A 20,808-nucleotide genomic window follows, 5' to 3' on the forward strand; every position below is an offset into this window, starting at 1 on the left:
TGAAGAAAGCAAATAGAGAATTAGGTATTATTAGGAAACGAATGGAAAACAAAAATGAGACAGTTGTAATGCTTTTGTATCGCTCCATGGTGTGACTGCACCTTGAATACTGTCTGCAATTCTGGCCACCGCATCTGAAAAAAGATATAGTAGAATTAGAAAAGATACAGAGAAGGGTGATGAAAATGATAAAGGGGATGGGATGACTTTGAGGAAAGGCTGAAGTGGCTAGGGCTCTTCAGGTTGGAGAAAAGACGACTGAGGGGAGATGATAGAGGTGTATAAAATAATGAGTAGATTGGAACATGTAGAAGTAGATCGCTTGTTTACTCTTTCCAAAAATACTAGGACTAGGGGGCACACAATGAAGCTACAAAGTAGTAAATTTAAAACAAATTGGAGAAAATATTTCTTCATTCAACGTGTAAGTAACTCTGGAATTCATTGCCGGAGGACATGGTAAAAGCGGTTAGCTTAGAGGAGTTTAAAAAAGGTTTGGATATCTTCAAAGAAAAGTCCATAAGCCATTATTAAGATAGACTTGGGGAAAGTCCACTGCTTATTACTAGGATAAGCAGCATAAAATATATTGTACTGTTTTGGGATCTTGCCAGGTACTTGTGACCTAGATTGGCCACTGTTGGAATCGGGATACTGGGCTTGATGGACCTTCGGTCTGTCCCAACATGGTTCATCACAAGGCTGTATCAAGGAACATCCCCTGGAAAAAGAAAGCATCATTATTATAATGCTAAGTAATCTCTAACCATTACATTAAAACAATTGAAAAAAATTCTATTACCACAACATGCCGACTACGCCATCCTGACTGGTAACTAACAATCCTTCCAAGATGGCCACGGCATTCTTTTTGCCCTTTTAACTCAAAGAAGCCAGTGGGCAGAACCTTCAAGCTAAACCAAAGTCATCCACTCTTTCTGTATTTTAAAACATCTGGATGTACAGTACCTAACTGAAAAATCCAGGGTTGCTCTTTAGAGTTTAACATTTTCTTGGTATAACCACCCCCCTTCCCCCACCCTACTATTACCTGATCTAATATCCTCCATTGAATACCATGCACCTGATGACCCTTATCCAACCAATGTTGGACCAAAGGAGCTTGTACATTCTTAGTCATTATGTTCATTAAGACTTATTTTTATAGGGCGACTGCTTCTTCCAACATAAATGAGATTACAGGGGCAATATCATATAAAAGTACATTGTTACTAGCACAAGTAGTATCTGTATGAGATATTATCTTACGCTGCATCCTTGGTTCTACCCAATCGGGGCCCCCATTGGCAACGACCACAAGCCCAGTGGACAGATAATTGCATATCATCATCTGTCCTTCCACCATAATGATGACTTAAAATATTTTCCTCCAAAGTTTTACCTGGTTTTATAATCTATAATAGGAAAATAAATAAAAATAGGAAATGGGACCTCATATGTTGTACAAATTTATACACCACCGATAAATAAAAAAGTTAATACACATTAGTCTCTTCCTTATTTGACTGACGTTCTGCAAGTATCAAATCCCTTTGTGCAAAATGTGCTCTCAAATGTGCTTGACTCACTGCTTTCGAAGGATATCCTTATGCTAGAAAATGTTCTTTCAATAATTCAGACTCAGGTTTAAAGTCTTCACCTTGTCTGTTCCATTGGTAGGTGTAGTAATTGGCCTATCGGAAGATTAAACTTCAGTTTAAAGGGATGGCAACTCTGAAATAGCAATAAATTATTCATCTCCACTGATTTACAATATAGAGTAGTCTCCTGTTACCTCTCCTGTGGGGTTGTAGTTATGAGTTGTCTGAGAATTGCAGACCTAAATATCCCCCAGCTACAGCCTGGGCGTATCTACTGGTCTGATTTTTTAGGACAGGTGGTTTATCAAGTTGAATAAACGACGCTGCTTGTCGTATTTTCATAAAGAACTAAACAGAAAAAAGATGCAAGGGTAACACCAGGATTCCTCAGCAGTCCTACCTGGCATTTGGTTCTCTTTCTGGTACTGCTGCTGATTTAACGTGAGGGATTGTTGATGACCGCTACAGCTTTCCATGTGCGTTGGTTGCGTCGAGCCAGCTGGTAGCCATGGCTGTTTGGAGGGTGGGGCAGGGTCCCTCAGGTGAAGCAGTCTGCTGGCAAGTCTCCCCTTCTAATGATGTTGCTCCATTGTTTTGTTAAGTATTTGCTAATACTGCCTAAATGAATAAATGTACAAGGCGGGGTATAGGCTACAAAAAAAGAATGAAAGAAAAATGGCAATTAATAGGACAGACAGAAAAGAAAAAGTCCCTGCTGCTGCCCCAAGTGTTTATCTGTCTAGTGGCCCTAAGCTGGGCAAAACCAGACTGGCAGCTAGTGAAATTTAAAAGCCTAAATTTAGGAGCTCAGCCCTATTCAATTTCCAGAGGAGTTGATAGACTTCTAGCTTCCAAAGTTGGGCACCCAAACCCTTTTCAAAATTCTCGCCTACATTAATGAGAGTTTTTAAATTAAAAGTGAAACCTCGCTTGTACCACAGGATGGAAACTTCGGATTTCTACCCTGGGTTTCATAGAGGAATGAGGTTTCCCTAGTTAATGTGCACAAGGAGAGAAGCTTGAGATGGTGCAGGATGTAAACAGGATTGGCTTAAGTCAGGTGTGTTAGAGCCTTATACACAAACACACAGGGTCAGGCTTTGGAATTTTTTTTTCCTTCAGTTTTGTCAAAGCAACACATTTGTGCTACTTCACAGGGCATGAAAGAGGTGAGGTCTAATAAATGTCTTCAGACTCCCCGAGAAATGATAATGCTGCTGATACAGGTGCTATGAAGTAGGATTTCTGAAACCACTGTTATCAGTAGAAATCAAACAAAATAAAACATGGAAAAGAAAATAAGATGATACCTTTTTTATTGGACATAACTTAATACATTTCTTGATTAGCTTTCGAAGGTTGCCCTACTTCGTCAGATCGGAAATAAGCAAATGTGCTAGCTGACAGTGTATATAAGTGAAAACATTCAAGCATTACTATGACAGTCTGACAGGGTGAGAGGATGGGGGTGGGTAGGAGGTATGCATGGGGACATCAAAGCATATCATTGATATTCTAACAGGATGGGTGTGGATAGGTGAGGGATGGGGTGATCAACAGAGACATACAGCTTTATGGTTTATAATGGGCTAGGAACCCCAGGTCCTTGTTAAGTCCTTTCTGTTGGGTGTTAAAATATTCAGTCATTCTGACTTCAAAGGTCTTATGTTCTTGTATGGTTTTAAAGTTACCTTTCAGGATTCTCACTGTGATGTCACTGGTACAGTGTCCTGGTCCTGTAAAATGTTGACCAACAGGTGTGGGAGCCCTACTGGCACCAGTATTGTTCATGTGATGTCTATGTAAATTGAACCTTGTGTTAAGCATCTGGCCTGTTTCTCCAATATAGCATCCTTCGTTACATTTTTTACACTGAATGATATATACCACATTGGAAGATGAGCAAGTGAAAGATAAAAAATAAATGGGATTTTCCACTTCATCACCCTCCTCTCCCCCAAAATCTTGTTCTTTATCTCTGCCATTTGGGAATTCTTGGCTGCTGTTCTCAGATTAATGAAGCTCTGTGGAGAGGGTTTTGTGTTTTAGTGTGTAACCGGACACTTTTTCTTTCTTTCAGGCCTGCTTTTCTGAAAGATGCTGAAAACTTTACTGTTTTGATAAAAAACAACATCTGGTATCCAAAGTTCAACTTCAGTAAGTAAGTATCAGCAAGCTGACAGTCGTCATGCTCTACTGTCTTGCATTTGACGTAATGTGCTCCGACACTTGTGATGTCTGGTAACTGCGGTCCCCTGTTCTGTCCCTCCTCTTCAGGCGAAACATCCTCTCCAACGTCAGCACAGCGTACTTGAAGCAGTGTGTGTACAATCGTTTTACTGATCCCTTCTGTCCCATTTTCCGACTTGGCAGTATCGTGAGCGAGGCTGGTCAGGATTTCCAAGACATGGCTGTGACGGTCAGGCCTGGTATTCAAGCACCTGTGGGAAGGGATGGGGTGAAGGAAGGATGGGAGTGTATTATTTTTTTTCAAAATAATTTAACAATTTGACAACATGTTGCTGGAAAATGGATCTGAGAATTAGAAAATAAAAAGGAAAAAGAATAATCCTCAGGTGGTCCAGCCCATCAATAACGGAAGAGACGCTGCAAATTATAGGCCAACCGAGTTTTGGTTTTGGCCGAAAACACTGTTAAATTTTCGGCTGGAACCAAAAATATTTAGTCTGGGCTGTCATCCCCTGGTGGTCTAGTAGATAGTGAAAACAGGAACAATACCCAGTCACTCCTGCCCATATCCTCTCTGCCAAAATGGCTGCTGTGATCTCTAGCAGCAGTCTTATGAGATTGCCACTGGAGGTCGTGACAGCCATTTTGAGGTTGGAACTGGTACAGGAAAGTGTGATTACGGATTACTCCTCCCCCCAACTACCCACTAGACCACCAGGGGAGGAGCACTAGGCCCGGGGATGGGCCCTGTGGGAGGTGGGAGAGCCCAAAAGAGGGAGCTCATACTGTGCGTAAGGGGGGGCCCTATGGGAGTGCCCAAGGGGGGGGGGTTCATATTGTGCATGGGGGGGGGGGGGGGAGAGAGTGGGGCGTGTTCCATATAGAGGCTGGGCCCTAGAAGGTTCGGCCTAAATCGAGCAGCAAATTTTGGCCACTGAAACCAGAGAAACTGATTTTGGTCACCTTCTAGTGCAAATTCAAACTAAAACAATGATAAATCAAATACCCAGAAGGAAGAAAAGATGACTAAATCCACCTACTAAATCAAATACAATTCAAACCAGCCAAACCATCAGCAACCACCCCACCAGTAATCATGAAATATTAGAAGTCATTTGGTCTTTTTAGTTCGAATTCCCAGTTCTCTTCAGGCGTTCCACCTCCAAAAAAGAATAACTAGCCCTGTTTAAACTGACAGTATGTTTTGCAGGAAAGCTAAGAGCATACGTACCCTTCAGGTCCAGAACACAGTGTCTTGGGTTCAGACACCCTCTTCACCTAGCATGAGTAGCTCAGAGTCTGGAAAAACCCTGACTTCCATTCTAGCATAATGAAGGATTTAAGGGCTCGATTTGGATTCCAATAAAGTAGGTCTCATGTAGATGGTTTCAGACTCTTCCAAGCTTCAGGTCTCTTCCTTAACCTTTTGTCTCAGGGGGAACATAAAGAGGTCAGAGCTTGACAAATCCCGGGTGCCAGGTCACTGTGACACCTAGAAATTTCATCCTGGTGCCTGGAATTTCATACCTCTGATGTGGGGTTTATTTCGCTCCTCAGCATTGCCTCTTCAGATTCTTGGCAGTGTAGGAAGTTGGGGAAGTCTCGCGGGACTTGAAACCACAAGATTTCCCCAACTTCCTGCACCATGTGGCTCAAGTATCTGCAGAGCCCAGTTGTTGTGCAGGGGGAGAGAAGGGGTTTCAGGCAGTGCTGTGAGTAATGTCTGGAGGGGGCATAAGAGAGAGATGTCTTTAAGGTGTCCTTAAATAAAAATCAGACAAAAGATTGCAGATTAATACTGTCAAGTACTAAGCATGATGTAAATAGGAACAACAAACATATTTTGAAATGTCTATATGCGAATGCCAGGAGCCTAAGAAATATGATGGTAGAGTTAGAATATATTGCACTAAAAGAAAAATTAGATATAATAGGCATCTCTGAGACCTGGTGGAAGGAGGATAACCAGTCATACCAGGCTACAAATTATATCGTAGTGATAGGGTGGATCAAATTGTTGGAGGGGTAGCATTGTATATTAACGAGAGCCTTGAATCAAATAGATTGAAAATTCTGCAGGAAACAAAACATTTCTTGGAATTACTGTGGATTGAAATTCCACTGTAAAGGGGAAAAGGAGAGTGATAGGAGTGTACTACCGTTCGCCTAGCCAGGATGAACAGACGGATGCAGAAATGTTAAAGGAAATTAGGGACGCAAACAACCTGGGCAACACAATAATAATGGGTGATTTCAATTACCCCGATATTGACTGGGTAAATGTAACATCGGGGCACGCTAGGGAGGTAAAATTCCTTGATGAAATCAAGGACAGCTTTATGGAGCAGTTGGTACAGGAACCGACGAGAGAAGGAAAAATTCTAGACCTAGTCCTTAGTGGAGCGCATGATCTGGTGCGGGAGGTAATGGTGCTGGGGCCACTTGATAACAGTGATCGTAGTATGATCAGATTTGATATTAACTTTGAAGTAAGTATACATAGACAATCAAATACGTTAGCGTTTAACTTTAAAAAAGGAGACTATGAGAAAATTTTTATTTGTTACATTTGTATCCCACATTTTCCCACTTATTTGCAGGCTTAATGTGGCTTACATGGTACCGTAACGGCGTTTGCCAGTTCCGGTATGAACAAATACAAGGTGATATGGTAGAATAAGGTTCAGGTATGATGAGTACTTTGGGGGAATTTAGGGGGGAAGAGGAAGCGTTTGGGTATGTCCATTACAGTCTTTGGTTTCGTTAGTCGCAGATATCCATGTTTTTAAGTTGGGTCGGTGGGGTATGCCTTTCTGAACAGGTTTGTTTTTAGGGCCTTTCGGAAATTTAAGTGGTCCAGCATAGTTTTTAGTACTTTTTGGCAGTTCCATAGTTGTGCACTTAAATAGGAAAAGCTGGATGCGCAAGTTGATTTGTAGTTGAGTCCTTTGCTGCTTGGGTAGTGGAGATTTAGGTATGAACGTGATGATCTTGTAGTGTTTCTAGTTGGCAGGTCAATGAGGTCTGTCATATATCCCGGAACTATTGTGCAGATTTTGAAAGCAATACGTTCTTTGATTGGGAGCCAGTTATCGGAGGGGTTTGGCGCTTTCAAAACGCGTTTTTCCGAATATAAGCCTGGCTGCTGTGTTTTGTGCGGTCTGAAGTTTCTTTATGATTTGTTCTTTGCATCCCGCATAGATTCCATTGTCATAATCTGCGTGGCTTAATACCATTGATTGTACCAAGTTGCGAAATACTTCCGTTGGAAGGAATGGTTTCACACGTTGTGAGTTTCCACATTGAGTGAAACATTTTCTTTATGATGAATTTCGCTTGGTTCTCTATTGAGAGGTTCCGGTCGAGTGTTACTCCGAGAATTTTCAGGCTGTCTGAGATAGGGAGGGTGTAATCTGGGGTGTTTGATGTTTGTGTGTTTGTACGTATTGTATTGGGATGAGATATTGAGACAATGTGTTTTTTCTGTGTTGAGTTTTAGTTGGAATGCATTTGCCCATGAGTTCATGATGTTTAAACTGAGGTTGATTTCAATAGTGATTTCTGCCAGATCGTGTTTGTAGGGGATGTATATTGTAATGTTGTCAGCTAGATGAATGGGTTAAGGCCTTGGCTAGTGGGGTCATCATGAGGTTGAAGAGGATCGGTGATAGTGGTGATCCTTGCGGTACTCTGCAGTCTCTGGTTTATAAGGTGATGATATATTTTTAATTGATTTCACTTGGTATGTTCTGGTGGTTAGGAAACCTTTGATCCATTTGAGAGGGTTTCCTTCAATTCCGAAGTACTCTAGGAGTCTTAGTAGTATGTTGTGGTTGACCATGTCGAACGCGCTGGAAATGTCAAATTGGAGGAGAAGAATGCTTTTGCCTATTGCTATTTCCTGCTTGAATTTAGTTAGGAGAGTAAGTAGTACTGTTTCGGTACTGTGTAGGGGGCAAAATCCTGATTGTGAGTCGTGTAGTATTGTAAAGTATTGAGAAGAACAGTGAAAAAAAAACTTAGAGGTGCAGCTACGAGGGTCAAAAATTTACATCAGGTGTGGATGCTGTTCAAAAACACCTTCTTGGAAGCCCAGGCCAAATATATTCCGCGTATTAAAAAAGGAGGACGGAAGACCAAACGACAGCCAGTGTGGTTAAAAAGTGAGGTGAAGGAAGCTATTAGAGCTAAAAGAAAATCCTTCAGAAAATGGAAGAAGGAACCGACTGAAAATAATAAGAAACAGCATAAGGAATGTCAAGTCAAATGCAAAGCACTGATAAGGAAGGCTAAGAGGGACTTCGAAAAAAAGATTGCTGCTCCGATTTTCCTTGCTCGACTTTGCTTCTGGCATGATTTAGCGCTACAACATTAAAAAGAGACACACATATTTCCTCTATATTTGGATAGAATTAGTAATCAGCACACAGTGAGAAGACTCCTGACGCAGGCCTGTATGGCCGAAACACAGCTGTGTCGAGTCCGTTTCTCCCTGCTACCCTTTGGCTAATAAAGTTGATTATTATTTTTAATTTTTATAATCAAAAGTGTCGCCTTTTATATGTATATTTTTAAATACATAATTTGTGATTATTTTTACATTTTTATTTTTTTATTTTTGTTCTTGCGAGTCATCTTCGCTGTTTTGTTTTCTGCTATAAACACATCTCCATAACTGATGGCTCTATCGCTTGCTTTGTGCGTTCAGACATTTCAGAGGCCTGGTCAATTAACTCCCAGTTCAGGTATTAGCATGCAATGTTTTTCATCCTCTCTGGGGTATAATTATTTAATTTGGGCATTTATAGTCTGCTTAATTGTTAAATTCTAGGCGGAGTACAATCAGTTGAGAATCATCAATAAACATCATTTTATGGAGAACAGAAAAACACATAAACTGGTAACATGATTGTAGTCCTATACCATAACTGGCGAACTTGGAGATTGATGAGAGAGTTTGAGAGTTAACTTTTGTTTAATCAGTTTCCTTTATCGTCTTTAACTCATCGCAGCAAAGCTGTTTGCTGATGATTTTCAAATATTTACTCTCCTCCAGGTTTTTCCTTGTATAGACGCGTTGGTGCTGCTGCTGCTGCTTCTGGAGGACTAGCCTAAGGATTAGTGCAGCGGGTTTTGGACCTGGGGAACCAGGTTTCTTTCGCACTGCTTCCTAACGGTCGGCAGTGAGTTAAGATTCAGGGGAACCAGGTTCAATTTCCTCTGCAGCTCTGTATGACCCTGGGCAAGTCATTTAGCCCTCAATTGCCCCAGGTACAATATACTTAGATTGTGGGCCTGTCAGGGACAGGTTATATGTAAACCACCTTGATTCTTGCTTCGAAAGAAGTGGTATATCAAATTGATAAACTATTTTTTAACTATTAACTATTTTTTTTTAATTGAGGGGAGTATCCAGGTCCTTGGCAGACCCAGAAGATATGCAGGCATCAGCCGACATTCAGTGCCAGTAACCAGGTTAGGTGAGAGGGTGCTGGCACCAAATATCACTAGAGCCTGTATATCTTCAGGTTCTCCCTGATTCTGCCTATGGACCACCTTGGTGCTAACTGGCCCATTAACTGAGCACTGCTGCTACAGTCAGACTAAGGGCCATTAAATATCCCCTCCTAGCCTGCTGATTTGAGGTTTAAGTGGTCAGGAGCCTCTCCTGCCTGTTTAAACCCCTTTGAGCATCTACCCCACTATTTGTGGAATTGAAATGAGGCGAGAGTTAAATGTGACACTTTTTTGGATTTTGTGGTCCTGTTAACAGGCATGGTAACTCTACTTATATATATATCTTCCAATTCTGGTTTGTTTAGGGTGCAGTGATGGGAATCCAGATCAGATGGGATTGCAACCTCGATCGGAGGGACTCTTACTGCCTCCCACGGTACTCCTTCCGCCGGCTTGACAACCGAGAAATAGATCATGATGTTTCTCCTGGATATAACTTCAGGTAATGCCTTTTCGCAATGATCTGGTAGAATTTGGCTTGAGAGAATGAGGCAGATTTCATTGTTGCTTCAGGATCAGATGGTAGTAGATGGTATCTTGATGGATGGTCTAAGTGGAATGACCAGTAGCCTTGGCCCAGTTCTGTAGGAGCACCACCCAGGTTAATGAAATGGTTATTGCAGATAATAGGTACAATGTCGGTCACATCTGTCCATGATTTAAAAACAAACAAACCTGTGTAGTCTGCTCAGAAATGCAAGGGATAATTTTGGAGTAGCCCACTTTGTTATAACCTACATGGGCACCTTGTCACTAACTTTTCAAAGGGCAATCTTGGGCAAGTCACTTGACCCTCCATTGCCCCAGGTACAAAAACTTAGATTTTGAGCCCACTAGGAACAGAGAAAGTACCTGTATATAATACACACAAACCGCTTTGGTTGTACCACAGAAAGCCGGTATATCAAATACATGACCCTTACCCTTACTGTTAGTGGTGGGTAGCCAACTGAGGGCAAATCACTGTATGTACATTTTGGAAGCCAAATGTATACGAGGTGTTCACTCTCTTCACCTCTCTGCACTTCTGAAAATATCCTGCTTTAACCTGGGCTAAAAGCTTCTTGTGAATGCCCAAGCCTGCTTTTAGCCATTTTCAGCACAGCAATTGGCTCTGGTCACTCTGCTAAATCCCTTTTGAAAGCTGTGCTTGTGAGGGGTGGGTGTAATTTTTACAATAAGGCACCCAGCAATGGGAGGGGGGTCGAAAGGGAGGGACAGTGGCGCCGGGGGGGGGGGGGGGGGGGGGGCTAAAATGTGCCCTCTCACCTCGGGCTCTGGACCCCCCTCCTGCCGAAGTCTGGCTAAGCCCCTGGTTCATAAAGGTAGTTAATAGACCTTAAATAAATAATTTGTAACTGGAATCATGTATGTAGGCCCTGCAAAGAGAGAGAACATAGCATATTTTCCTTATATTCTTGATTTTAGGTTTGCAAAATACTTTAAAGGTGAGACTGGCGTGGAGATGCGGACATTCATTAAGGCCTATGGCATTCGCTTTGATATCCTGGTTTTTGGAACGGTACTTTAGATTCCTTATCATATATTATTTTGAGCCAAAGTTGTGAAAGCAAAATGATCACTTAGTTTTACCTTGTCCACCATGGTTTCTCTCCTTGTTGGGGGCCAAAGCCCATTTATGCCTGAGTTTCTTTTTTGACTAATGACTCTAAAGCCCCCTTATACAGTGGAGACGGACCTCTCCTTTTGATGCCAGTTTCCATCCATGTCTTTTTTTGTTTTTTCCACTTTAGTCTCATTTTCATAACTACATGTTTTCAGTTCTGAGCCATTAGAAAACTGGTCATGCCCTTCAGCTTTCAAGCAGCAGAATGGGTCCGTTCTCATGTCAGTCCTCGTAATGTGTAGGGTTTTTTCCCTGTGCACTAGAACTTATGCATGTAAATTGATCAGTACAGGAAAGTTAAGTGAATGCATTAAAAATAAGGGCCCTGTTTACTAACAGCATTATAGATGCATTAACGGGGACAGGATGCTGGGCTCGATGAACCCTTGGTCTTTTCCCAGTGTGGCATTACTTATGTACTTAATGCGCTTTAACCATGTATTTGCCTACAGTATCCCTACAGGCGCCTACATGGTTAGTGCACATTCTAAGTGTAGGTGAGCTAAAAACACTAACGCACCTTAGTAAACAGGGCCCAAAAGCTGTCAAGAACACACACACAAAGTTCCTTTGACATATGTACCAATATACAGACATCCTCTGCTCTTGCATAAACTCACATACATGTACATTCACACTCGCTCTATTCCACAGACGCATGCATAAGTCTTCCATCTTGCAGAAAAAATGGTTCTAACATACCTATGAAAAGACAGTGCTAGAAATATTACACTGGGCCCTAGAGCATCAATATACTTACTACTGGGAAGGTAGATCAAACTGTACTGTTTAGATTCCTGTACAGACACTACATGCTAGCAGAATCCTTCACCTGAATCTCACATGCAGAATACAAACAGACCCTCACCTGATGCAAAATAAGAATACAGACAAAAACTGAAATAGAGACCCCCCCCCCCCCCCCCCCCCCGGTAAGAGAAACATGCGTTTTCTCCTGTACGTTGCAAAACGTAAATAGAAAACATGCGTATTTCAAAAAGCAAACACATCCCAATCCTTAAACATTTTTCTTTTCTACCTTTGGGTATTTTATTTTTGAAGTTGGGCTGGTCCCAGTCTCTTCCCCCCCCCCCCCCCCCCCAAATTTCCTTGTTTCAGTCTTCTAAATTATTTTCCAGGTTTGCCTTTCCATTTCTTCTCTTTCCTCTTGTCATCTTTTCCTTCTCTACAACTGTCTGCCACTGCCTTTTTTTTTTTTTTACTTGTCCATTTGATTTTATTCTCGTCCTCCCGTTCACTTGTCCTCTTCTTAATCTCCTTTTCACCTCATCTGCCTACTGGTTTTTCCAATCGGTTTGTTGCTATATATCATGTTGAAAGTCTGCTGACTGGAAATTTTACTTGAATATAACTTTTTTTCCCATTAGGCAGGAAAATTTGACATCATTCCAACGATGATAAACATTGGCTCTGGAGTGGCCCTACTGGGCGTGGTAAGGTTTTTTTTTTTTAATCTCTTCTAGACTGGGTGACATGTCCCTCCCCCCTCTTTGCCCCTCTTAGTACTATGTTCACATCATGGAGATATGAGCATATGCTGTACTTCCAAATGTTCTTATGTGTGACAGGTTTGGCTTCCTACCATGCCATGTCTCATGTGGTGTGCGCTCAGCGCCTTTGGTTGGCATTCTGTTTTGTAGGTACACTGCTGTGAGAATGGCTTCCCCCCATAGTCTTTTAGGGAGATTGCTATCTGACAGCATACATCTGGTCATTTCCACAAGTGACCTAAATTTTCTCTCTGCAACAGAATTTTGCTCTGGTGTATAAGCTACTGTTCTGATATGCTGAATGCCTTCTTGTTCTAGAAATGTGCGCATGCTTTGTGAAGTGAACTCACCACCATTGTCGGTCTGAAGAACCTTTGGTTTTCTTTCAAATTTATTGCTCACCATGGCTACGTATTTCTTCAGCATGTCTGTGACTTGACTTTTTTCTTTCAGCAAATAGGCCACACAATATCTAGAGAAATCATCCAAGAATATTAGCACAAATCTGTTATTTCCCAATGATGGGATATTAAACGGTCCACATAAGTCACTGTGTATTAAGTCCAGTACTTTATTACTCCTATTTCCTGTGTATGCAGGAAATGAGGGTCTTACACCTTTTTGAGTAACACAGTCTATGCATTTCTCCATTTTACCAGCATCTGCACTTATCTGAATGCCTGTGGCTAGTTGCCCACTGTGAAGATCCTGGATCACCTTAAAATCACGATGTCCCAGGCGGCGGTGCCAGATTTCCAGACTACATTTACCATCATTCTTCCTTACTTGCGCCATATGTGAGGCTTCACCTGAAATGCTCAGTTTATAAACATCATTATGCATAAAAGCTTCAGCATACACTTCATCATTTTTAGAGATCGTGCACTTATTGTTTTCAAAATGAATCGCAAATCCCTTCTTATCTAATGTAGATACACTAAGCATATTGCAAACTGCTTGGGGAATATACAAGACATCACTTACAGGAATTTCTTTAACTTCATTAGACACTTTGCATTTTAAGAATCCAATGCCTTTTGCTTGGATCTGAGTAGTCCCTGCGTTTGCAGTATGAAGAACATCTTCTTCTGGACTCATTTCCTGAAAGAAATCCTTACAATTGGTTAAATGGCATGTGCTCCCCGAATCCAAAATCCAAGTACTTTCATTTGAATTATTATTTACCATAGTCAAAGATTTTTCTGCCATTAGAAAGCTCTTATGTTTATCATTGTCTTTCATACATTTTCTGCTTGGAAAATTCTTTTGTTCCATTGGCTTAGGTGAGCTAGAGGGGGTGTTTTGTGTTTCCTTACACCATTTAGATACATGTCCCTCCTTTCCACATGAGTAGCAAATCAGCTTGCCCTTGGGTGGAGTTTTCCCATAGCTCCGCCTTCCTCTATTCTTTGCCAAGAAATTTGTTTCATTTCTCTCTGACTGTCTTTGAGAACACATCTCCTCAGAATCATTAATTATGCATTCCTGCCTCAGTTTTGATGCTGCCTGTTCAAAAGATTGCCCTTCAATGGCTTCATTTACAGACCTAAAAACATCAAACTCCTTTGATAGTGAGGTAAAAAGAAATGCTCTTTTCAATGCATCACACATGGGAATTCCAGAAAGTTCTAACTTTTGAAATGAAGACATAAGATGCATAATGTGATCATTACATTTACTTTTATCCCTTAATTTGGTCTCATTTAACTCTGCTAACCAAATTGGTTGCTGTTTTGCATATGTAGTTGCATACATAGTTCTTAGTTTATATAAAATTTCGTTTGCTGTATCTTTTGCCTCCACCAATATGGCTTGTTTCTCTGAGAGAGCTTCAAAAAACATGCACTTCACATAATAGTTTGCATTGTCCCATTCAGCCATATTTTCAGCTGTTCTGTTTTGGTCTAAACATATACTTAATTTCTTTGCTTGAAGGAGACATCTGAATCTTAGTTCCCACTGCTGATAATTAAATTCAGTTAATTTAGGCACCTTGAGAGAGTAGAAAAATGGTGAATTTCCTCCCTCAGCCATTTCTTAGCCTTGCCTTCTGTTTAGTGTGTGTGGGGGGGGAGAGAGAGACAGACTGAATCTTTCTTTTAAAACTTAAGAGAAAAAATTTGGCTTTTTCACTGCCTGGTAATATTTCTCCCTTTTTCAATTCCTGGGCTGGGCCCATAACCCTTTTGTTGGATTATTTGTAGTAAATAATTAGCAGATTTTATACACACAGCTTCAGCTTTAGAAATGTTAATTTCTTTTCTTCATCTCTCTCACATACACCCCAGAATAATTCACTGCCGAGTCACTTTAAAGTTGAAGTAACAAAACATCTGTTTACTCACAGTTTGTAGTTAGATTTATATTCAGACAGGCTTATATATACATAATACTATACATTTGGATTATCAGCTCTTTCCATGTGCTTAGATGGTAATGGATGCTCACACCATAGATCCTCAGCTTAGGAGAGATCATGAGCTCCATGTGCTGTGCCTAATCACCCCCACAGGAAGTTGTATGGGTGTGACCTCTCTAGGTAATTCACATCAGAGGTCACAGAGTAATCACAGAGAAATAATAGCTGACAGACAATGCATGTAAAATACAATACATTATTCCAACAGTCTCTTCATGTTCAAGTGTACAGCGCTGCGTACGTCTAGTAGTGCTATAGAAATAAGTAGTAGTAGTAAAGCACTTGCCGCGCGGCCATTTCAGGGGGGGGGGGGGGAGTCCTTACCGTCACCCATTAAGGTTGGCGGTAAGGGCTCCCGCGTTAACCCAGCGGTAACTGGACAGTGCCGCCAGGTACACTCCGAGGCTACAAAAATAAAATTTTGTAGCGCCGGAAATGATGTCACATTAGGGATGGGAAGTACTACCGGGCTGCTGTGGTAAACCAGCGGTACTTCCTGTACAGCGAGCAGTAAGGCCACGTTGGGCTTACTTCTGCATAGTAAAAGGAGCCCATAATACATATATAAGTATTATATTAATAATGTGGGACGTCTAGAAGTGATATTCAGTTTGTGAAGATACTTTGGTGGATGAGCTTTACGTCTCCTGGTGCAGCCCTTTTGGGTGAAACATGGTCATGTTGGGTTTTATGTGTTGAATGTTATATTGGTTAAATAGAGAGATGTATTTATCGATAGACTGCTTTGGTATTGTTTTTCCTCCTCAGATTTTATATAGCATTTGCATCTCTGATGCATTTTGTACTGTTTTAATAAGTTAATAGGTGCAGTGCATCTGTGCTTCTCAGTCTTCCTGCGTGGAAAAAGCTTTGGTCTTTATTTCATTCTTTTATTTCCACTTAATTGCGATAAAAGGATAGAACTGAAGTGATTTCCTCTTTGTGTGTTTTTGTATTATTTCGAATGCAAAAAGAAACACAACAAGGTTGGTTCTCTATCATGAATTATGTACGTCACCTGCAGCTTATAACATAGTAAATGACGGCAGATAAAGACCTGTACAGTCCATCAAAGATATGTTTTTCTCAGCTGTTTCTTCATTCTACATCAATATTGCTGTAAGTCAAACTATGTGTTTATAAGTTTAACTGCAAGTCACATTGAACTCGAGTCTATTTTCAGGATAATGTGGGATATAAATGTAATAAATTTTAAACAATATGGAGCCTCCATAGTGCCCTGTGTCATCGCTAAGTACGTTACTGTGCCAGTCGACTGAATGCAGACGCTAAGGTTTAGATACCAGCAGAAGTGTATTAATCTAAAGTTAGCAAATAGGAGGATAGGAGAGTTTGTATAAATCACAAGGCACAAAGGCAAAATTCTTGGAGTTACCATTGACCGCCACTTAACACTTCAGAATCACGTGAAAAACACTACCAAGAAAATGTTCCACTCAATGTGGAAATTAAAAAGAGTAAGACCTTTCTTCCCAAGGACCGTCTTCCGCAACCTGGTACAATCAGTGGTACTCAGTCATTTAGATTACTGCAATGCACTGTACGCTGGCTGCAAAGAGCAAATAATCAAGAAACTTCAGACAGCTGAGAATACTGCAGCTAGACTCATATTCGGCAAATCAAAATATGAAAGTGCTAAACCCCTACGAGAAAAGCTACATTGGCTCCCACTCAAAGAACGCATCACGTTCAAAATATGTACCCTAGTTCACAAAACCATCCACAGAGACACCCCAGCCTACATGTCAGACCTGATAGACCTTCCACGCAGGAACGCCAAAAAATCATCCCGCACGTTCCTTAATCTTCACTTTCCCAACTGCAAAGGTCTAAAATACAAACTAATGCATGATTCAACCTTTTCCCCTTTTCCTACGTGAGCACACAATTCTGGAACACGCTACTGCGCAACTTAAAAACGATCTATGAACTAACCAACGTCCGCAAACTACTGAAAACCCATCTCTTTAACAAGGCATACCACAAAGACCAACAAATATGAACTCCAATACAAATATCCAAAACTGCCTCACAATATTTGCTTGCTAAACTACTATGATGTTCAATCTTTTTCATGTACTCAAGATCCTTCTATAATGCTAAATGTATATCTTCTCAGATGCTTCCACTATTCATGATGTATTGAGCCTGCAAAGAGGTGGGATAATGTGGGATTCATATGCAATAAATAAAATAAATAAATAATAAAAACCTCTCTTGTGTAAACTGCAAAGTGCTTATTGTAATACTATAACTCCTGTGGAGTGCCAACAATATATGAGAAATAGAAAAAGCCTCCTCCCAATATTCAAAGAGGATATAAATCGGGTCAAACTTTCTTCATCGGCATAAAAAAAAAAACCTTTCAAAATTTTGCTAAAAACTCCACAGGAGGTTTAATTTTTCATGGATCCAACCCAAAAACGTGGAAAAAAAAAAGGCACGTAGGTTTTTAGCAAACAAGAACAGAAGTAGCCCCTCATGAAGTATAGAATAAGTAATCACAAACTAAAAATAGAAATATGTAGATTAAAAATTAAACTGAACCCCCAAGAAGCCATACTCGGCATACAGTGCAAAACCAAAGAAACAAACAGTGACACTTTCCTTTGCACCATTCAAAATATAAAGAGAGCAAATGTAAATTCCAAAAACTTACATATTCCAATTGCTACATTTCACAAATTAACAGATAAAAACAGAAAATAAGGTGATACATTTTTATTGGACTAACAGTGCAAAGTTAGTCAAAAATGTATATAGTCCAATATAAATGTGTCACTTTAATTTTTTGTTTTTTTTCTTTTCTTTATATTAACTTTTTAAGTGGACTAACACGGCTACTGCATTACTTTATCCTAAATTTAAAAAAAAAATTCTACCATTGCTGTCTGGCCATTTACATTTTCTAATTGTGTTGGTCCCAGTCTTTGGTTACTGCTTTCCTTTCGTCTTTTAACTCTGTTTCCAAGGGTCGCCTGACAATGTGTCATTTTTTTTCCTCTTCTTCTGTCTTCACCTTTTCCACTATAACCAACTCCAACACTGATCTTCAGCAAACCCTTGACTATGTCCATGGAGGGGTAATTTCTATTGGATTTAGCATCCCCAATCATTTTGAAAAGTTGATTCCTATGTCCTCACCTATCCAGTCTTGCTTACTTTCCCCAGCTCATAGCCCCTGTCTCTTCCCCCACTACTACTACTACTACTATTTAGCATTTCTATAGCGCTACAAGGCATACGCAGCGCTGCACAAACATAGAAGAAAGACAGTCCCCGCTCAAAGAGCTTACAATCTAATAGACAAGAAATAAAGTAAGCAAATCAAATCAATTATTGTGTACAGGAAGGAGGGAGGGTAGGTGGAGGCAGGTGGTTACAAGTGGTTATGAGTCAAAAGCAATGTTAAAGAGGTGGGCTTTCAGTCTAGATTTAAAGGGGGCTCAGGAAGTTTATTCCAGGCGTAGGGTGCAGCGAGACAGAAGGCGCGAAGTCTGGAGTTGGCAGTAGTGGAGAAGGGAACAGATAAGAAGGATTTATCCATGGAGCGGAGTGCACGGGAAGGGGTGTAGGGAAGGACGAGTGTGGAGAGATACTGGGGAGCAGCAGAGTGAGTACATTTATAGGTTAGTAGAAGAAGTTTGAACAGGATGCGAAAACGGATAGGGAGCCAGTGAAGGGTCTTGAGGAGAGGGGTAGTATGAGTAAAGCGACCCTGGCGGAAGATGAGACGGGCAGCAGAGTTTTGAACCGACTGGAGAGGGGAGAGGTGACTAAGTGGGAGGCCAGCAAGAAGCAGATTGCAGTAGTCTAAACGAGAGGTGACAAGGGTGTGGATGAGGGTTTTGGTAGAGTGCTCGGAAAGAAAGAGGCGGATTTTACGGATGTTGTAAAGAAAGAAACGACAGGTCTTGGCAATCTGCTGGATGTGAGCAGAGAAGGAGAGAGAAGAGTCAAAGATGACCCCAAGGTTTCGAGCCGAGGAGACAGGGAGAATGAGAGAGCCATCAACAGAAATAGAAAACGGGGGGGAGTGGGGAGGTGGGTTTGGGGGGAAAAATGAGAAGTTTGGTTTTGGTCATGTTTAATTTCAGGTGGCGTTGAGACATCCAGATAGCAATGTCAGACAAGCATGCTGAAACTTTGGTTTGGATGCAAGGTGAGATATCAGGGGTAGAAAGGTAGATTTGGGAGTCATCAGCATAGAGATGGTAGGAAAAGCCATGGGATGAGATTAATGAACCAAGGGAAGAAGTGTAGATAGAAAAGAGGAGGGGACCAAGAACAGAACCCTGAGGTACGCCGACAGGCAGAGGGATAGAAGTAGAAGAGGATCCACCAGAGTGAACACTAAAGGTGCGGAGGGAGAGGTAGGAAGAGAACCAGGAAAGGACAGAGCCCTGGAATCCAAGTGAGGACAGGAGATCAAGGAGTATGCTGTGATTGACAGTGTCAAAAGCAGCGGAAAGATCAAGAAGAATGAGGATGGAATAGAGACCTATGGATTTAGCCAGTAATAGGTCATTGGAGACTTTAGTAAGAGCAGTTTCGGTTGAGTGGAGAGGGCGAAAACCAGATTGTAGTGGGTCAAGAATAGCATGTGAGGAGAGAAAATCAAGGCAGCGGCGGTGAACAGCACGCTCAAGTAATTTGGAGAGAAAAGGGAGGAGGGAGATGGGTCGGTAATTAGAGGGACAAGTAGGGTCGAGTGAAGGCTTCTTAAGGAGAGGTGTGACCACAGCATGTTTAAAGGCAGTAGGGACAGTTGCAGTGGAAAGTGAGAGGTTGAGAATGTGACAGATAAAAGGAATAAGAGCAGGTGAGATGGCATTAAGAAGGTGGGTGGGAATGGGATCAGAGGAACAGGTGGTACATTTTGAGGAAGAAAGGAGAAATGTAGTTTCCTCTATAGTAACTTCAGGAAAGGAGGAAAAAGAATGAGGGGAAGGAGAGAGAGGGGAACGGACTAGTGGAGGGAGAGGTGGCGAGGTAGAGAATTCAAGGTTTATCTTTTGAACCTTGTCGTGAAAGAATTCAGCAAGGGTCTGAGGAGATAATGAAGGGGGAGTTGGGGGAGGGGGCACCTTGAGGAGAGAGTTCAATGTGGTGAAGAGAAGTCGAGGGTTAGAGCCAAGAGAGTTGGTCAGTTGGATATAATAATCCTGTTTGGCGCGTAAAAGAGCAGATTGGAAGGAGGTCAGCATGAACTTAAAGTGTAGGAAATCAGCAAGGGCCCGAGATTTCCGCCAGAGGCGTTCGGCGGAGCGGGTACAGGAACGTAGGTAGCGGATATTAGAAGTCAGCCAAGGTTGGGGTTTTGTGCGCCTTATAGGGCGGGTCATCAAAGGTGCAAGAGTGTCTAAGGCAGAGGATAGAGTATTGTTATAAGAAGAAACAGCCTCATTGACAGACGTGGATGGTGCCACAGTAGAGAGGAGGTTTGAAACATGGGAGGATAGAGATGAAGGGTCAATATCGTGAAGATTCCTAGATAAATTAGATATAATAGGACGGGACTGGGAGGGAGGAGATTTAAGTGTGAAAGTTATAAGATGGTGATCAGAGAGGGGAAGATCAGAGGCAAGGAAACTAGAGGGTGAACAGTTGGAGGAGAAGATGAGATCAAGACAGTGACCATTTTGATGAGTGGGGGAGGTGGAGCATAGTTGGAGATTAAAGGAGGATGCGAGGGTGACGCGAGATAAAGAGGTCCTGGATATAGGGGAGTTTGTTACAGATAGAGCGGGCATTCCATAGGGCGCAAGAGAAGGGCAGAGAAAAGGAGGGGAGTAGAGGAATAGAGATGAGGTTAGAGAGGTTGCGGTGAGATCTGTAGAGTTGGGATAATAGTTGGTGAGGAGGGCCAGGATTGGGATTGATGTCACCGGCTGAGAGTAAGAGAAGGAGTAAAAGAGAGCG

At 41.5% G+C, this 20,808-nt stretch overlaps 1 protein-coding gene across 1 annotated transcript in view; it reads left to right on the forward strand.

The window, feature by feature from the left end:
• P2RX4 (purinergic receptor P2X 4) overlaps window positions 1-20,808 on the forward strand; it is a 60,955-nt gene that overhangs the window by 34,146 nt on the left and 6,001 nt on the right. The window contains exons 6-10 of the mRNA XM_030219463.1: window positions 3,682-3,762; window positions 3,879-4,020; window positions 9,614-9,750; window positions 10,737-10,830; window positions 12,324-12,389. Coding sequence (XP_030075323.1) covers window positions 3,682-3,762; window positions 3,879-4,020; window positions 9,614-9,750; window positions 10,737-10,830; window positions 12,324-12,389 — 520 coding nt within the window. The remainder of the gene's footprint in view (window positions 1-3,681; window positions 3,763-3,878; window positions 4,021-9,613; window positions 9,751-10,736; window positions 10,831-12,323; window positions 12,390-20,808) is intronic.

Source organism: Microcaecilia unicolor, chromosome 11 (assembly GCF_901765095.1).
Source record: "Microcaecilia unicolor chromosome 11, aMicUni1.1, whole genome shotgun sequence".
Taxonomy (NCBI): domain Eukaryota; kingdom Metazoa; phylum Chordata; class Amphibia; order Gymnophiona; family Siphonopidae; genus Microcaecilia; species Microcaecilia unicolor.